This window comes from Dama dama, chromosome 2 (assembly GCF_033118175.1).
Source record: "Dama dama isolate Ldn47 chromosome 2, ASM3311817v1, whole genome shotgun sequence".
Classification (NCBI taxonomy): Eukaryota; Metazoa; Chordata; class Mammalia; order Artiodactyla; family Cervidae; genus Dama; species Dama dama.
In genome coordinates this window covers 26,633,797-26,652,057 of record NC_083682.1, presented here as the reverse complement: position 1 = coordinate 26,652,057, position 18,261 = coordinate 26,633,797, and the positions used below count along the sequence as shown (strand labels likewise).

At 42.0% G+C, this 18,261-nt stretch overlaps 1 protein-coding gene across 2 annotated transcripts in view; it reads right to left on the bottom strand.

Annotated features, from left to right (window-relative positions):
* NELL1 (neural EGFL like 1) overlaps positions 1 to 18,261 on the bottom strand; it is a 1,025,511-nt gene that overhangs the window by 1,001,333 nt on the left and 5,917 nt on the right. For both annotated transcript variants that reach the window (XM_061158429.1, XM_061158435.1), the window contains exon 2: positions 14,096 to 14,224. In XM_061158429.1, the coding sequence (XP_061014412.1) occupies positions 14,096 to 14,224 (129 nt within the window). The remainder of the gene's footprint in view (positions 1 to 14,095; positions 14,225 to 18,261) is intronic.

Sequence of the window (18,261 nt, the reverse complement as noted above, 5' to 3'; positions counted from 1 at the left end):
AAACCCTAAGACAACAGTAAAATAATGAAACAAAGAGTAAACCAAGAAAAGAGATTAAAAAAGAAATCACAAAAAATTTTCAGTTAATCTGAAAGAAGCCAGAAAGAGGAGGGAAAAAGAAACAAAGAATAGACAGGTAGAAAATTAATAACAAAAACATGGATTTAAGTATGACCGTGTCGAGGAGGAGCCAAGATGGCGGAGGAGTAGGACGGGGAGACCACTTTCTCTCCTACAAATTCATCAAAAGAATAACTGAACGCAGAACAAACTTCACAAAACAACTTCTGATCGCTAGCTGAGGTCATCAGGCGCCCAGAAAAGCAGCCCATTGTCTTTGGAAGGAGGTAGGACAAAATATAAAAGATTAAAAGTGAGACAAAAGAGCTAAGGACGGAGATCCGTCCCGGGAAGTGAATCTTAGGCGGCATTGCTTAGGGTAGGGTCCGGGCCTGAGTGCCCTGAGGACAATCGGAGGGAGCTTCTAGGAGTTGCCAACTTGAACTGTGGGAGACCAAAGGAGAGAGAGTAAATTAGCCGGCCCGAACACACTGCCGGTGGTTCGCAGAACAAAGAGACCGAGAGGGTCCAGAGAGGAGCTCGCAGGCTGCGGACCGGCCCAGCTCCGCCGGAGGCAGGAGGCAGTGGGGAGGGGAAGGTCGCGGCGAGACACAGGGCGCAGGCACCCGACCGGCGCGGGCGGGGACTGGGGCTGGGGACGCGGAGGGCAGAAGGCGCGCGCACCCGACTGGCGCCAGCGGAAACTGAGACTGGGTCCGCGGAAGGGAGTGGGCACGCCACACCTGGGGAGAGTGCGCCCACCGAGCCCCTGGCTGCCTGGACCGCTCTGACGGGGAAGGCACAGGGAGCAGGCGCAGCTTTTCCTTCCGCGCTTTTGTGGAACACCCGAGGGGTGGAACCTCGCGCAGCGCGGGGCGCGCTCCATATAGAGCAGCCGGGAGCCTGAGCAGCGCAGACGGAGAAAGCAGCGTCAGCCCCTCCCGGCAGCGCCAGCCCCTCCCGGCAGCGCCAGCCCCGCCCCGCGGCGCAAGCCCCTCCCTGCCCCGCAGAGCGACGGAACTAGCTACCTGAATAAGAGTCCACCTCCGCCCGCCTGTGTCAGGGCGGAAATGAAGCTCTGAAGAGACCGGCAAACAGAAGCCAAATAAACAAAGGGAACCGCCTCAGAAGGGACTGGTGCAACAGATTAAAATCCCTCTAGAAAACACCGACTACACCGGAAGGGGCCTGTAGATATCGAGAAGCGTAAGCTGGAACGAGGAGCTATCTGAAACTGAGCCGAACCCACACTGACCGCAATAGCTCCAGAGAAACTCCTAGATATAATATTACTTTTTTCTCTTTTTTTTTTCTTTTTTTTATTTTTTCTTTTTTATTATTTTTTCTTTTTTATTTTTTCTCTTTTATTTTCCTTTAAAGTCCCCTATTACTCCCCCATTACTCCTTAACTTTCATTTCCATATATTTTTACGATTTTTTTAATTAGGGGGAAAAAAAATTTTTTTTTTCTTTTTTTTTCTCTTTTTTTTTTCTCTTTTTTTTCTTTCCTTTTTCTCTTCTATTTTCTATTTTTCTTTTTCTCTTATTTCTTTTAAAGTCCTCTAGTACTCCTCTACTACTCCTTAATTTTCATTTTCAATACACTATAACCTTACCAAAAAAAAAACAAAAAGAAGAGAAGCCCTATTTTTAAACTGAAGATTATTCTCTCCCAATCTTGACTCTCTGTTTTCTACCTCAGAACACCTCTATTTCCTCCTTTCCCCTTCTCTTCCCAATCCAATTCTGTGAATCTTTGTAGGTGACTGGGCTATGGAGAACACTCTGGGAACAGACAGCTGCGTAGATCTGTCTCTCTCTTCTTGAGTCCCCCTTTTTCTTCTCCTGCTCATCTCTATCTCCCTCCTCCCTCTCCTCTTCTTCATGTAACTCTGTGAACCTCTCTGGGTGTCCCTAACGGGGGAGAATCATTTCACCATTAACCTAGAAGTTTTCTATCAGTGCTGTATAGTTGGAGAAGTCCTGAGACTACAGGAAGAATAAAACTGAAATCCAGAGGCAGGAGACTTAAGCCCAAAACCTGAGAACACCAGAAAACTCCTGACTACATGAAACTTTAAGTAATAAGTGACCGTCCAAAAGCCTCTATACTTACACTGAAACCAACCACCACACAAGAGCCAATAAGTTTTAGAGCAAGACATACCATGCAAATTCTCCAGCAACACAGGAACATAGCCATGAACATCAACATACAGGCTGCCCAAGGACACACCTAACACATAGACCCATCTCAAAACTCATTACTGGGCACTCCATTGCTCTCCAAAGAGAAGAAATCAAATTCGACACACCAGAACACTGACGCAAGCTTCCCTAACCAGGAAACCTTGAAAAGCCAATCGTCTAACCCCACCCACGGGGTAAATCCTCCACAATAAAAAGGAATCACAGACCTCCAGAATACAGAAAGCCCACTCCAGACACAGCAATCTAAACAAGAAGAAGAGGCAAAGAAATACCCAACAGGTAAAGGAACATGAAAAATGCCCACCAAGTCAAACAAAAGAGGAGGAGATAGGGAATCTACCTGAAAAAGAATTTAGAATAATGATAATAAAAATGATCCAAAATCTTGAAAACAAAATGGAGTTACAGATAAATAGCCTGGAGACAAAGATTGAAAAGATACAAGAAATGTTTAATAAAGACCTAGAAGAAATAAAAAAGAGTCAACTACAAATGAATAATGCAATGAATGAGATCAAAAACACTTTGGAGGGAACCGAGAGTAGACTAACGGAAGCAGAAGATAGGATAAGTGAGATAGAAGATAAAATGGTGGAAATAAATGAAGCAGAGAGGAAAAAAGAAAAAAGGATCAAAAGAAATGAGGACAACCTCAGGGACCTCTGGGACAATGTGAAACGCCCCAACATTCGAATCATAGGAGTTCCAGAAGAAGAAGACAAAAAGAAAGGCCATGAGAAAATACTCAAGGAGATAATAGCTGAAAACTTCCCTAAAATGGGGAAGGAAATAGCCACCCAAGTCCAAGAAGCCCAGAGAGTCCCAAACAGGATAAACCCAAGGCAAAACACCCCAAGACACATATTAATCAAATTAACAAAGATCAAACACAAAGAACAAATATTAAAAGCAGCAAGGGAAAAACAACAAATAACACACAAAGGGATTCCCATAAGGATAACAGCTGATCTATCAATAGAAACCCTCCAGGCCAGAAGGGAATGGCAGGACGTACTGAAAGTAATGAAAGAGAATAACCTACAACCTAGATTACTGTATCCAGCAAGGATCTCATTCAGATATGAAGGAGAATTCAAAAGCTTTACAGATAAGCAAAAGCTGAGAGAATTCAGCACCACCAAACCAGCTCTTCAACAAATGCTAAAGGATCTCTAGACAGGAAATGCAGAAAGGTTGTATAAACGTGAACCCAAAACAACAAAGTAAATGGCAACGGGACCACACCTATCAATAATTACCCTAAATGTAAATGGGTTGAATGCCCCAACCAAAAGACAAAGATTGGCTGAATGGATACAAAAACAAGACCCCTATATATGCTGTCTACAAGAGACCCACCTCAAAGCAAGAGACACATACAGACTAAAAGTGAAGGGCTGGAAAAAAATATTTCATGCAAACGGAGACCAAAAGAAAGCAGGAGTCGCAATATTCATATCAGATAAAATAGACTTTCAAATAAAGGATGTGAAAAGAGACAAAGAAGGATACTACATAATGATCAAAGGATCAATCAAAGAAGAAGATATAACAATTATAAATATATATGCACCCAACATAGGAGCACCGCAATATGTGCGGCAAACACTAACGAGTATGAAAGAGGAAATTAATAGTAACACAATAATAGTGGGAGACTTTAATACCCCACTCACAACTATGGATAGATCAACTAAACAGAAAATTAACAAGGAAACACAAACTTTAAATGACACAATGGACCAGCTAGACCTAATTGATATCTATAGGACATTTCACCCCAAAACAATCAACTTCACCTTTTCCTCAAGTGCACAAGGAACCTTCTCCAGAATAGATCACATCCTGGGCCATAAATCTGGTCTTGGAAAATTCAAAAAAATTGAAATCATTCCAGTCATCTTTTCTGACCACAGTGCAGTAAGATTAGATCTCAATTACAGGGAAAAAATTGTTAAAACTTCAAACATATGGAGGCTAAATAACACGCTTCTGAATAACCAACAAATCATAGAAGAAATCAAAAAAGAAATCAAAATATGTATAGAAATGAATGAAAATGAAAACACAACAACCCAAAACCTATGGGACACTGTAAAAGCAGTGCTAAGGGGAAGGTTCATAGCATTACAGGCTTACATCAAGAAACAAGAAAAAAACCAAATAAATAACCTAACTCTACACCTAAAGCAATTAGAGAAGGAAGAAATGAAGAACCCCAGAGTTAACAGAAGGAAAGAAATCTTAAAAATCAGGGCAGAAATAAATGCAAAAGAAACTAAAGAGACCATAGCAAAAATCAACAAAGCTAAAAGCTGGTTTTTTGAAAAAATAAACAAAATTGACAAGCCATTAGCAAGACTCATTAAGAAACAAAGAGAGAAGAACCAAATTAACAAAATTAGAAATGAAAATGGAGAGATCACAACAGACAACACTGAAATACAAAGGATCATAAGAGACTACTACCAGCAGCTCTATGCCAATAAAATGGACAACTTGGATGACATGGACGAATTCTTAGAAAAGTATAACTTTCCAAAACTGAGCCAGGAAGAAATAGAAGATCTTAACAGACCCATCACAAGCAAGGAAATCGAAACTGTAATCAAAAATCTTCCAGCAAGCAAAAGCCCAGGACCAGATGGCTTCACAGCTGAATTCTACCAAAAATTTAGAGAAGAGCTAACACCTATCTTACTCAAACTCTTCCAGAAAATTGCAGAGGAAGGTAAGCTTCCAAACTCATTCTATGAGGCCACCATCACCCTAATTCCAAAACCAGACAAAGATGTCACAAAAAAAGAAAACTACAGGCCAATATCACTGATGAACATAGATGCAAAACTCCTTAACAAAATTCTAGCAAACAGAATCCAACAACATATTAAAAAAATCATACACCATGACCAAGTGGGCTTTATCCCAGGAATGCAAGGATTCTTTAATATCCGCAAATCAATCAATGTAATACACCACATCAACAAATTGAAAGATAAAAACCATATGATTCTCTCAATAGATGCAGAGAAAGCCTTTGACAAAATTCAACACTCATTTATGATTAAAATTCTCCAGAAAGCAGGAATAGAAGGAACATACCTCAACATAATAAAAGCTATATATGACAAACCCACAGCAAGCATCACCCTCAATGGTGAAAAATTGAAAGCATTTCCCCTGAAATCAGGAACAAGACAAGGGTGCCCACTCTCACCACTACTATTCAACATAGTGTTGGAAGTTTTGGCTACAGCAATCAGAGCAGAAAAAGAAGTAAAAGGAATCCAGATAGGAAAAGAAGAAGTAAAACTCTCACTGTTTGCAGATGACATGATCCTCTACATAGAAAACCCTAAAGACTCTACCAGAAAATTACTAGAGCTAATCAATGAATATAGTAAAGTTGCAGGATATAAAATTAACACACAGAAATCCCTTGCATTCCTATATACTAACAATGAAAAAACAGACAGAGAAATTAAAGAAACAATACCATTCACCATTGCAACAAAAAGAATAAAATACTTAGGAGTATATCTACCTAAAGAAACAAAAGACCTATACATAGAAAACTATAAAACACTGATGAAAGAAATCAAAGAGGACATAAACAGATGGAGAAACCTACCGTGTTCATGGATTGGAAGAATTAATATTGTCAAAATGGCTATTCTGCCCAAAGCAATCTATAGATCCAATGCAATCCCTATCAAGCTACCAACGGTATTTTTCACAGAACTAGACCAAAGAATTTCACAATTTGTATGGAAATAGAAAAAACCTCGAATAGCCAAAGTAATCTTGAGAAAGAAGAATGGAACTGGAGGAATCAACCTGCCTGACTTCAGACTCTACTACAAAGCCACAGTCATCAAGACAGTATGGTACTGGCACAAAGACAGAAATATAGATCAATGGAACAGAATAGAAAGCCCAGAGATAAATCCACGGACCTATGGACACCTTATCTTTGACAAAGGAGGCAAGGATATACAATGGAAAAACGACAACCTCTTTAACAAGTGGTGCTGGGAAAACTGGTCAACCACTTGTAAAAGAATGAAACTAGAACACTTTCTAACACCATACACAAAAATAAACTCAAAATGGATTAAAGATCTAAATGTAAGACCAGAAACTATAAAACTCCTAGAGGAGAACATAGGCAAAACACTCTCCGACATAAATCACAGCAAGATCCTCTATGACCCACCTCCCAGAATATTGGAAATAAAAGCAAAACTAAACAAATGGGACCTAATGAAACTTAAAAGCTTTTGCACTACAAAGGAAACTATAAGTAAGGTGAAAAGACAGCCCTCAGATTGGGAGAAAATAATAGCAAATGAAGAAACAGACAAAGGATTAATCTCAAAAATATACAAGCAACTCCTGAAGCTCAATTCCAGAAAAATAAATGACCCAATCAAAAAATGGGCCAAAGAACTAAACAGACATTTCTCCAAAGAAGACATACAGATGGCTAACAAACACATGAAAAGATGCTCAACATCACTCATTATTAGAGAAATGCAAATCAAAACCACAATGAGGTACCACTACACGCCAGTCAGGATGGCTGCTATCCAAAAGTCTACAAGCAATAAATGCTGGAGAGGGTGTGGAGAAAAGGGAACCCTCTTACACTGTTGGTGGGAATGCAAACTAGTACAGCCGCTATGGAAAACAGTGTGGAGATTTCTTAAAAAACTGGAAATAGAACTGCCATATGACCCAGCAATCCCACTTCTGGGCATACACACTGAGGAAACCAGATCTGAAAGAGACACGTGCACCCCAATGTTCATCGCAGCACTGTTTATAATAGCCAGGACATGGAAGCAACCTAGATGCCCCTCAGCAGATGAATGGATAAGGAAGCTGTGGTACATATACACCATGGAATATTACTCAGCCATTAAAAAGAATTCATTTGAACCAGTCCTAATGAGATGGATGAAACTGGAGCCCCTTATACAGAGTGAAGTAACCCAGAAAGATAAAGAACATTACAGCATACTAACACATATATATGGAATTTAGAAAGGTGGTAACGATAACCCTATATGCAAAACAGAAAAAGAGACACAGAAATACAGAACAGACTTTTGAACTCTGTGGGAGAATGTGAGGGTGGGATATTTCAAAAGAACAGCATGTATACTATCTATGGTGAAACAGATCACCAGCCCAGGTGGGATGCATGAGACAAGTGCTCGGACCTGGTGCACTGGGAAGACCCAGAGGAATCGGGTGGAGAGGGAGGTGGGAGGGGGGATCGGGATGGGGAATATGTGTAAATCTATGGCTGATTCATATCAATGTATGACAAAAAAATAATAACAATAATAATAATAATAATAAAAGAAAAAAATAATAATTTTTAAAAAAAAAAGTATGACCATGTCAATAATCAGACTTCACTTGTAGCTCAGTTGGTAAAGAATCTGCCTGCAATGCAGGAGACCGGGGTTCAACCCCTGGGTCGGGAATAACCCCTGGAGAAGGAAATGACAACCCACTCCAGTACTCTTGCCTGGACAATCTCATGGACACAGGAGCCTGGCAGGCTACAGTCCATTTGATTGCAAGAGTCAGACATGACTTAGCAACTAAACCACATGTCAATAATCACATTAATATAAATGGCCTAACTAACCTTGATGAACAGAGATTGACACACTGGTTTTTAAAAAAAAAAAAGACCCTTCTGTATATACTGGCTATAAGAAAAGCACTTTACATGTTATTACAAGTCTTGAAATAACTATGATAGGTGAAAGAATTTAGATCCTCCCAAAATGAGTAGACACTGTATAATTCTATTCAAATAAAATTTCTAGAAAATGCAAACTACTGTATATTGACAGAAAGCAGATTAGTAGTTGCCTGAGGGTAGAAGCTGAAATACAGGAAGGAGGGATTATTTTAAAAAGAGGAAACTTTGGGGGTGATAGCTATGTTCATTATCTTGATTGTGATGATAGTTTCACTGGTGTTTTCACATATCAAAATTAACAAACTGTACAGTTTGAATATGCATTTTATTATAGGCCAATTACACCTTAACAAAGCTGTTAAATTTTTTAATGATACTTAAAATTATGTATGGAATAACTTGGCAAATCTACTGTATACTGTAACTATAAATTATAGATGAGATTTTTGACTTTGAAAAAATGTAAAATATCTCATTAATAATTTTTTGAATTGACCATATGTTGAAATGATAATATTTTTCATATGCTAGTTTAAAAAAATGTATAACTAAAATCAATTTCACTTGTTTTTTACATGTATTATATAGCTACTATAAAAACTGAAATCAAAGATATGACTCACATTTTTGTTGGACAATGCTGCACTAGAAAGAAGGACTTATCTGGAGTATTCTGGAAATATCCTATTGTTCATATTTCTGCCCAACAGTGAGTAGTCATCCTATGGTAGACAAAATTATACCCCTACCCTCAAAAGATCTCTACATCTTAATCCCCAAAACCTATAAATATATTACTTTACACAGCATAAGCCTTTGCAAATGTGACAGAGTTATGAATCTTAAAATGAAGAAATCATCCTAGATTATCCAGGTGGGCCCAATATAGGGAAAAGGACCCACAAGGGTCCTTGTAAGAGAGAAAAAAAAGGTGCAGAAGAGTCAGTACAAGGGAAGAAAACATGACAGAAAGAGAAAAAAAGAAATGTGAGACAGAAACAGAGGTGGAAGTGATGTACCCACAAGTTAAGGAATGTAGCAGCTGCTGGAAGCTGGAAAAACAATAAACTGATTAGCCTATAGCGGCTATCCAAGGAACACAGCTCTGCCAACACATTGATTTTAGCCCTTTAAAGTCTATTTTTCACTTCTGATTTCCAGCGTTGAAGGTGCAGACTGGTTTCTCTTTGCTGCATACAGAAAAAAGTGAGAGGAAAAAGAGAGATTAAGTGAAGAGCTGTTTAGCAAAAAGGAGCCAGGACTGATCATATAGAAAATTCCCAGCTTATCCAGATTGAAAAGACAATAAAATTAGGAAATTCACTGTCAGGAAAGTCTGCTCTGGAAGGAAGCCAAGGATGTGGCTGAACCACTTTTTGCTAGTACTTCTGAAAGATCAAAACGGTCAGCATATTCAATCAACCAGAGGACGCTTTGAAGAGATCAGAATTGTAATTCAGTGATCCCCTCAGCCATCCCAGTGGAAGTCAGAAATACAACAGAGATGGAATTTCTTGGAAAGATCTGTAAAGGAGCCTTTTGTCTCATGGACAGGAAACCCTCCAAGTTTTTGAGAATGTTATACCAGAGAAACACTGCCACCTAGGACTGAAGGGAACAGAAAGAAGATAAAATGAAATAAGGCTGATGGACTCCCCAAATTCTATAGGGAAGAAATAGGTTGATAAAACTATTCAACTATAGGGACTTCTTTGGTGGTCCAGCAGCTAACACTCCACACTCCCAATGCTGGGGGCCCAGGTTCAAACCCTGGTCAGAGAACCAGATCTTCCATGTCACAACTAAGACCAGGTGCAGCCAAATATTTAAAAGTAAATTTAAAAAAAAAAAACTATCAAACTACAAACATATGCTACTTTTCATGAAAAAGAATGATTCCTAGAAACGAGTCATAAACTTAGAAGGCAGAGCCAAGGATCACAGAGGATGACCCTCAGGCCCTAATACCCAGTGGAGTTTGTCCTGCTGGATTTCAAATTTTCTTGGGATTGGTGACTCCTTTCTTCTTTCCACTTTTCCCTTTTGGACAGGAACTTCTATAACTGGAATCCTATACCTGTCACACTATTATATTTTGGAAGCAGATTACTTTTTTCTACTTTTACAGATCCACAGATAGAGAAAAATTTTGCTCCAACACAGCACATACTCAGAGTCCCACTCATATCTGATTTAGATTATTTAGACAGTGAGACTAGAAACCTATATGCAGGTCAGGAAGCAACAGTTAGAACTGGACATGGAACAACAGACTGGTTCCAAGTAGGAAAAGGAGTACATCAAGGCTGTATATTGTCACCCTGCTTATTTAACTTATATACAGAGTACATCATGAGAAATGCTGGGCTGGAGGAAGCACAAGCTGGAATCAAGATTGCCGGGAGAAATATCAACAACCTCAGATATGCAGATGACACCACCCTTATGGCAGAAAGTGACGAAGAACTAAAGAGCCTCTTGCTGCTGCTGGTGCTGCTGCTAAGTCGCTTCAGTCGTGTCCAACTCTGTGCGACCCCATAGATGGCAGCCCACCAGGCTCCTCTGTCCATGGGATTTTCCAGGCAAGATTACTGGAGTGGGTTGCCATTTCCTTCTCCAAAGAGCCTCTTGATGAAAGTGAAAGAGAGTGAAAAAGTTGGCTTAAAGTTCAACATTCAGAAAACCAAGATCATGGCATCCAGTCCCATCACATCATGGCAAATAGATGGGGAAACAGGGGAAACAGTGGCTGACTTTATTTTTCTGGGATCCAAAATCACTGCAGATGGTGATTGCAGCCATGAAATTAAAAGATGCTTACTCCTTGGAAGGAAAGTTATGACCAACCTAGACAGCATATTGAAAAGCAGAGACATTACTTTGCCAACAAAGGTCTGTCTAGTCAAGGCTATGGTTATTCCAGTGGTCGTGTATGGATGTGAGAGTTGGACTATAAAGAAAGCTGAGTGCCGAAGAACTGATGCTTTTGAACCGTGATGTTGGAGAAGACTCTTGAGAGTCCCTTGGACTGCAAGGAGATCAACCAGTCCATCCTAAAGGAGATCACTTCTGGGTGTTCCCTGGAAGGACTGATGTTGAAGCTGAAACTCCAATACTTTGGCCACCTGGTGCAAAGAGCTGACTCATTTGAAAAGACCCTGATGCTGGGAAAGATTGAGGGCAGGAGGAGAAGGGGACAACAGAGGATGAGATGGTTGGATGGCATCACCGACTCAATGGACATGGGCGTGGGTGGACTCCGGGAGTTGGTGATGGACAGGGAGGCCTGGCCTGCTGCGGTTCATGTGGTCGCAAAGAGTCGGACACAACTGAGCGACTGAACTGAACTGAGACTAGAAATTTTTCAGCTGATGAATGGATGAGATTTTAGACTTTGAGCTGATGTTATAATGCATAAAGACCTAGGGAGATACTGGGATGGGGTTAATTGATTCTGCATGTGTAGTAGACATGAATTTAGAGGGGCCAGTGGGCAGATGTTGTGGTAAGCAGAATAATAGTTCCCTAAAAATGTCAATGTCCTGATTGCCAAACCATATGAAATATGTTACCTTACATACCAAATGGACTTTACAGATTACAGATCCTGAGATGGAGAGATTACCCTGGATTATCCAAGTAATGCAATCACAAGGGCCCTTATTAGTGAAAGCCCTCCTCAGTCAAACTCCCATGATACAGTTATTCTTCCCACCAAAAAAGCTGAAGATCTCTCCCTGTTGTTGGAGCATGGCAGACATCCCAAAAGCCAAGAACACACAAATTAGAGAGCAAAGATCTAACCAAGGAAATAAATAAATGAGTAAATGACTAGACTAGTGTATAAAGCAGGCAGCAAGCCTTTCAAAGAGCACACTGGACAGAGGAAATTTTAGTGCAATTCAAAATGTTTCTTCATACCTACTGTGTACCATGCATAATACTTGGCCGTAGGGATGTAGGGCTATTTAGATAGAAAGACTATTGATTTCATGAAGTGTTGAGATGAGCCAGGCTTCCATAACAACTCTGTTGACAAAGTGTCAGCTGCTGCTGCTGCTGCTAAGTCACTTCAGTCGTGTCCGACTCTGTGCGACCCCATAGACGGCAGCCCACCAGGCTCCGCCGTCCCTGGGATTCTCCAGGCAAGAACACTGGAGTGGGTTGCCATTTCCTTCTCCAATGCATGGAAGTGAAAAGTGAAAGGGAAGTCGCTCAGTCGTGTCCGACTATTCGCGATCCCATGGACTGCAGCCTACCAGGTTCCTCCGTCCATGGGATTTTCCAGGCAAGAGTACTGGAGTGGGCTGCCATTGCCTTCTCCGAAAGTGTCAGCAGCATCTTTCAAATCAAGAATGGGATGGTCTCTCAATAGTAAGTGAACAGATCTTGCACAATGCAAAAAGAAAGACTAACCCAGTCTGTCTGCTCTTAAGCATGCCCAATCTATTTGCTTCACTGATTCCTAAGAGTGAGTGGAAATTAACATATCCGTAGCCTTGTTATATATTATTATATAGGATCTGTAGATGTGCTGTATATTATTAACAAGACTAAAGTTCTCTGCACAGGATATATATATCATCCCATAATGTTGGTTCAGTCATTCTAAAATAATCCTTTTGTTATCTTCACAAAAGGCTTGGTTCAAAGAAGCCTGCCAGGCATTTTTGTATAGGAATATCCAGGCTGTCTGACTGCTATATCTGATCAGATCACTCCCCTGCTTCAACTCATCAAAGGCCCCCACTGATCTGAGAGTAAAGCAGAAAACTAACAAGGGCATGGGTAATATTTGCAATAGTTAACGAGTACATGGCCTCCCACTTATCAGAATGGACGTTGGCCATAAAGCATCAGTACACCAAGCCCACGGACATCAGCTAAATGTCAGTTCTGCCTAAAGGGCCCAGCGTGACCCAGTCCCTGCCTACCTCTCCAGCCGCTCACCACCGTTTAGCCATGCTAAATGTCTTTCTGTTGGTTTCTGCCTTAAGACCTTCGTACATACCATTATAGCCCAGAATGTTCTGAGCCCCGCCCTACTTCCTACACCAGGCTTTCTATTCATTTTCCACACTTCTGCTGACACATCACTTTTTCAGGGTAGCCTTTCCCTGACCACTACCATCTCCCCACCCCCATTAAATCAGATCTCCCTGTATATTTTAATTTGGCAACCTATACACCTCCTTCATGATAAGTATAGCCACTGGAAGTCAATAATTACTTGTGTAATGACTGCTTCCCTCACTCTATTTATTTACTCTTATTAATAATCCTATTATTAGCATGGTGCCTGGTACACAGTAGGGGTTCCATAATAACAGCTAGTACTTCCTGGGGATTTACTATGTTATCAGGTACTATTTGAACCACTCTACTGGATTCGTTCTTCAATCACTGTAACAGTGCCATGATGCAGGTACTATTATTTCAGATGAGGACATAGGCAGAGTCAGGCTAAGGAATTGTCCAATGCTGCAAAGTCAGTAAATGATAGGGTTGGAATCTGATTCTAAACAGTCAGGCTCCAGATCCAGGCTTTTACGAAGTGCACTATACTGCCCTGATGAATGCTTGTTGAACAATTTAATGAATTGTAGTCAGATTTATAGCAGGCAGAACCAAGTAAGCTGTACCCCTAAGACATTTGCAGCCATAAAATATCCTCTGTGTGTATGGTCCATTGATTAATGAGAGATGCAGATATAAGAATAGGAATAGATGCATTAATAGATATAGGTAAACATATGGATAACAGTAGCAAAAATATCCTGTGAAAAAAATATGGCTGGTCAGTGGCTTTCAAGGACTTTACAAATTCATTCCACTTCAGATCCCCCACCAAAATCCCCTGGGAAATATATCACTGCCAAGCCAAATATTCCATCACCATGACCACTATTGCCCCTGTTACACCCTCAGAACACCCCTCAAATATCTAAGCACCCTCAGCATCTCTGAACATTCCTCACGGCAATAACATAGAAGTAGCAGAGATGATCGCCCAACAAACACACTCCAGAGGAACACGCCCCAGGCAGATCCCAAGTTCCTCCCCAAGTCCTGCCCCCATGCAAAGGAGAGAGATGCCTTTACCTTGAAATAAAAATGCTCTGCTGGTGTTGTGCAGTCCAGACACCTGCGTGACCCCAAGGGTGGTGTTCACAAGGTCGAGCTCAGTGATGATATCCAACTGAAGGTCGGGATCCATCCCAAAGCCCACCACTGAAAAGAAACAGAGAGCCGTCTTGTCTGAAAATGCAGACTTGCTCAAAAATACATAGAACAGTAGTACAGAGGACAGGAGTGGCAGGGACTACAAAGAAGCCAATGATGAGTGCTTGGAGATGCTCGTTTCCTAGATGGAAAAAGAAGGCAACTCTTTGCTCCATCATCCCACTGATACTGTGGTTTCTTCGTTACTTTCCCATTCCCCACTACGGACTGATAATCCCTTATGCCAAACCTTCAGGGCTAAATATATTTCAGAACTCAGAACGGATCATCTGTTGGAAAGCTAACTTGGCCCATATACTCATTTTATATAACACCTTCAACAAAGTCTACATCAGTACCCCATAACCAAACACAGTATTTCTAAAGCAAAAAGTATGGTGTTTCCTTCTAATTGATACAAGTAAAGACTATACACAGCCTCATATCAGTTTAAGTCAAGTTTTGCCAGCAAAGGAGTTCAGCTCAGGGTAGGTTTTGCTGCCAAGTGAGTTATACTTTGGGTTTCTGAGCTTTTTTCGATTGGGACAATGGGTAGAGGACTGTGGCCCCGATCTACCTGTTCAGACTGATGCAGTAGTGACATCTGACACCACCATCCCCAGGAAACACCTCTGCAGGGCACTGTTAATCAGGCACCCACACATGTGATAAAGAGGAAGGAAATGGGAGGGATGCTGTCCCTGCTGGACAAGGGTGGCAGAGGGACTGGCCAGGAAAGGGAATCCCAGAATGATGGATATATATTTCAATGGGATAACTGAAAAGTTAGACTCCCTGACAACTCTTGTTGAAGAATTACAGGGTGCAGAGGAATAGGGCCCTGAACCTCCATCATCTGGTCTGATAAAGGCAAATCCTTGAACCTGTCTCCCATCTACACGGTGTTCTGTAGAATGAATGATTCGCTCATGACTGCGAAGTGGCTTCCAATTATCTATATTAATAAGGCTAGCAATCACTCCAAGGGATTCTGTTTAAGCCATTCCTAAAGGCTGTGTCTGTCTACACTTAGCATCTCAATAGCGCAATTCTGATTGCACAGTTGGAGACGTTTTAATCAGCAACAGCTGTCAATGATTGTCTGGTGGTAACACAGTCAGTGAAGCAAGATTTGGAGAGCTTGCACCCAATTTGTCCCAGAGAGACCGAGTACCTTCCATTCAGGACATCACGCCCTGTAACAACCTCACCTGTCCTCCCGCCCTCACCTCTTTCCCCATAGACCTGCAGAAGGAAATCTACATGCTCCTCACTATTTTCCTGTTAGGAGACAAAGACTGCTGCAGCAATCTAGGCTTCCGTCGATGGAAGGAGGCTCAGGGAAGGGTCTTGGGAGCCGAAGCCTGTCATCCCCAAGGTGGACAAAGGGTTAAATGAGAAGCACAGTGCATAGAACCACCTTCTCAGTTTTTGTCAGGCTTCCCCTTGTCCTCTAAACTGAAGGTTTAAGTCTTCCCCTTCCAACTGCAGCCAAATGCGAGACCAGTTTACCCAAAGACAACTCATTCATTCAATCGTTCATTCACCTGTGTGTTCATTCAGTAGTTTCTCAACAAATGTGACTGAGTGCTTTTGTTGTAACAAACACACTTCACTGCCAGGCACTGGAGCTGACCTCACTGAGCACGTTCCTAGGGCAGCAGGTGAAGAGAGGGTGAGTAAGCAAATAGGTAAATAAGATAATTTGAGATGGCAATGTGCCTGTGTCTGTGCTTAGTCGTGTCTGACTCTTTGTGACCCCACGGACCGTAGCCCGCCAGGCTCCTCTGTCCAAGGGGACTCTCCAGGCAAGAATACTGGAGTGGGTTGCCATGCCCTCCTCGAAGGGATCTTCCCAACCCAGGAAATGAACCCAGGTCTCCCACATTACAGGCGGATTCTTTACCGTCTGAGTCACCAGGGAAGCCCAAGATGGCAATAAATGCCACAAAGAAAATAAAAGCTATGAGAAAATAAGAGTTATGAAATAAAAAGCAGCTTGCATGGAGGCTTTAAAAAGGATGGTAGAGGAAGGTTCCTCTGAGCAGAAACCTTAATGACTATAGGGGCTGGCGATCATTCCAGAAGGGAAGATCTGGGGTGGGGGGGAAGCTTTCTATTTATTGAGAGAACAGCAAATGCAAACCAGAAACAAACTTGTCCTGTTCAGGAAACCCACAAAAGGCTGCTGTGGCCAGAGCAGAGGGGGTCAGGGGGACAGCGATGGAAGCAGGGCCCCTGAGTAGGAACTGCCTTGTGAACGGCAACAAGGGGAGAGAGAGTATTCTAATTGCAATGAGGCATCATTAGAGGCGAGGCTTCCCTGGTGGTTCAGCGGTAAAGAATCCAATGCAGGAGGTGCAGGATTGATCCCTGGGTCAGGGAGATCCCCTGGAGATGGAAATGGCAACTCACTCTAGTGTTCTTGCCTGGTGGGCTACAGTCCATGGGATCACAAAAAGAGTCAGACACAACTTGGCAACTAAACAACAATCCTTAGAGGGCTTTCAGGTATGTGTTAAGGGGGGAAGGGTGGGATGTGCTCTGATTTACATCAGTCCATCCTACCTGCCTGACACAGACTCAATTCACAAAGACTGATGACTGACCAACTACCTACTCTGTGCAAAGAAGCACCAGGCCAATGGGCATCTATCAGCCAATGTCACAGCACTGGATGCCTCTCACTGAGATGGGTGATGCTTTTCTCCAAGAAAACAGATATCAGCAATTCAGTGGTCATCTTGGAAAGGCAGAAACGCAATTAATGTTTCAGTTCAACCTATAGTGCTCTATACTTATATGGCAGAGATTAAGAGTGATTTCAGAGGACCTCCATGCTGGTCTAGCTCTGGCCAGGAAGTTGGAAGGCAGTGTGGGGAATGTGCCCTTAGCTGGACACAAGATGAAGGAAGCATCCCTATAGTCTCTAGCTTGCACAGGGCCTCGGGTATGTCACACCCTGAATTGAGGACCCACAGAATTAACCAAAAAGTGGATGCAGGATCACTGGTTTGGGTACAGTGATCTTAGACAATATGCATATCTGGGGAATACCATGAAAGCACTGGATGGAATTCAAGCCAAAGAAAGTGAAAGTTGTTCAGTCGTATCCAACTCTTTGCAAGCCCATGGACTATACAGTCCAGAGAATTCTCCAGGCCAGAACACTGGAGTGGGTAGCCTTTCCCTTCTCCAGGGGATCTTCCCAACCCAGGGATTGAACCCAGGTCTCCCACATTGCAGGCAGATTCTTTACCAGCTGAGTTACCAGGAAAGCCCAAGAATGCTGGAGCAGGTAGCCTTTCCCTTCTCCAGTGGATCTTCCTGGCCCAGGAATCAAACCAGGGTCTCCTGCATTGCAGGCAGATTCTTTACCAACTGAGCTATCAGGGAATCCCAACTCAAGCCAAGGAAATTTTTTAAAAGGGATATGGTTGACTGAATTATTGGCTTCAAATCTTTACCCCTCCCATATCCACACTTTTTGCTATATGGCTTTGCAGATCCTTAGAGTAGAGTGGGAATAAACTTCCCCATCCCTTGACTTTGACCCTGGTCAAGTAACTTGTTTGATTCATTAGGATGTAGTTACAAGAAAGAATAAAATCTGACTATATGCTGGATCTGTTTCTTTTACTTTAACCTTTGCTTCCTGTTGCTTTTTTTTCAATAAAAGAATACTGTCTATACATAATGGCTTGCCTCAGGGAAGCTTGTCCCTCTACCTGAATGCTAAACCAGAGTGCTTTTGTTCAGGGAAACATCATGACCCTGTCCACCCACTGGTTGCAGGTGTGAATGACTGCAAGAAAAAGGAAATTGACACATCCCCTTCCCAAGGCTGGTCATTCCAGGAGATATTTGCAAGATTAATGACCTTTTTACTTTACTTCCTTACCTCCTCCACTCTGTGTTCTGTGCAGCCCTATACCAAGGTCACAGGATAAAAATCTCTGGAACTGATCATGACCCATAGCAACTATTGCCATGAGCTTCTGGATCTAAACCAGCCAGTTCCCTGACCCCATATTAGGTAAAATAAC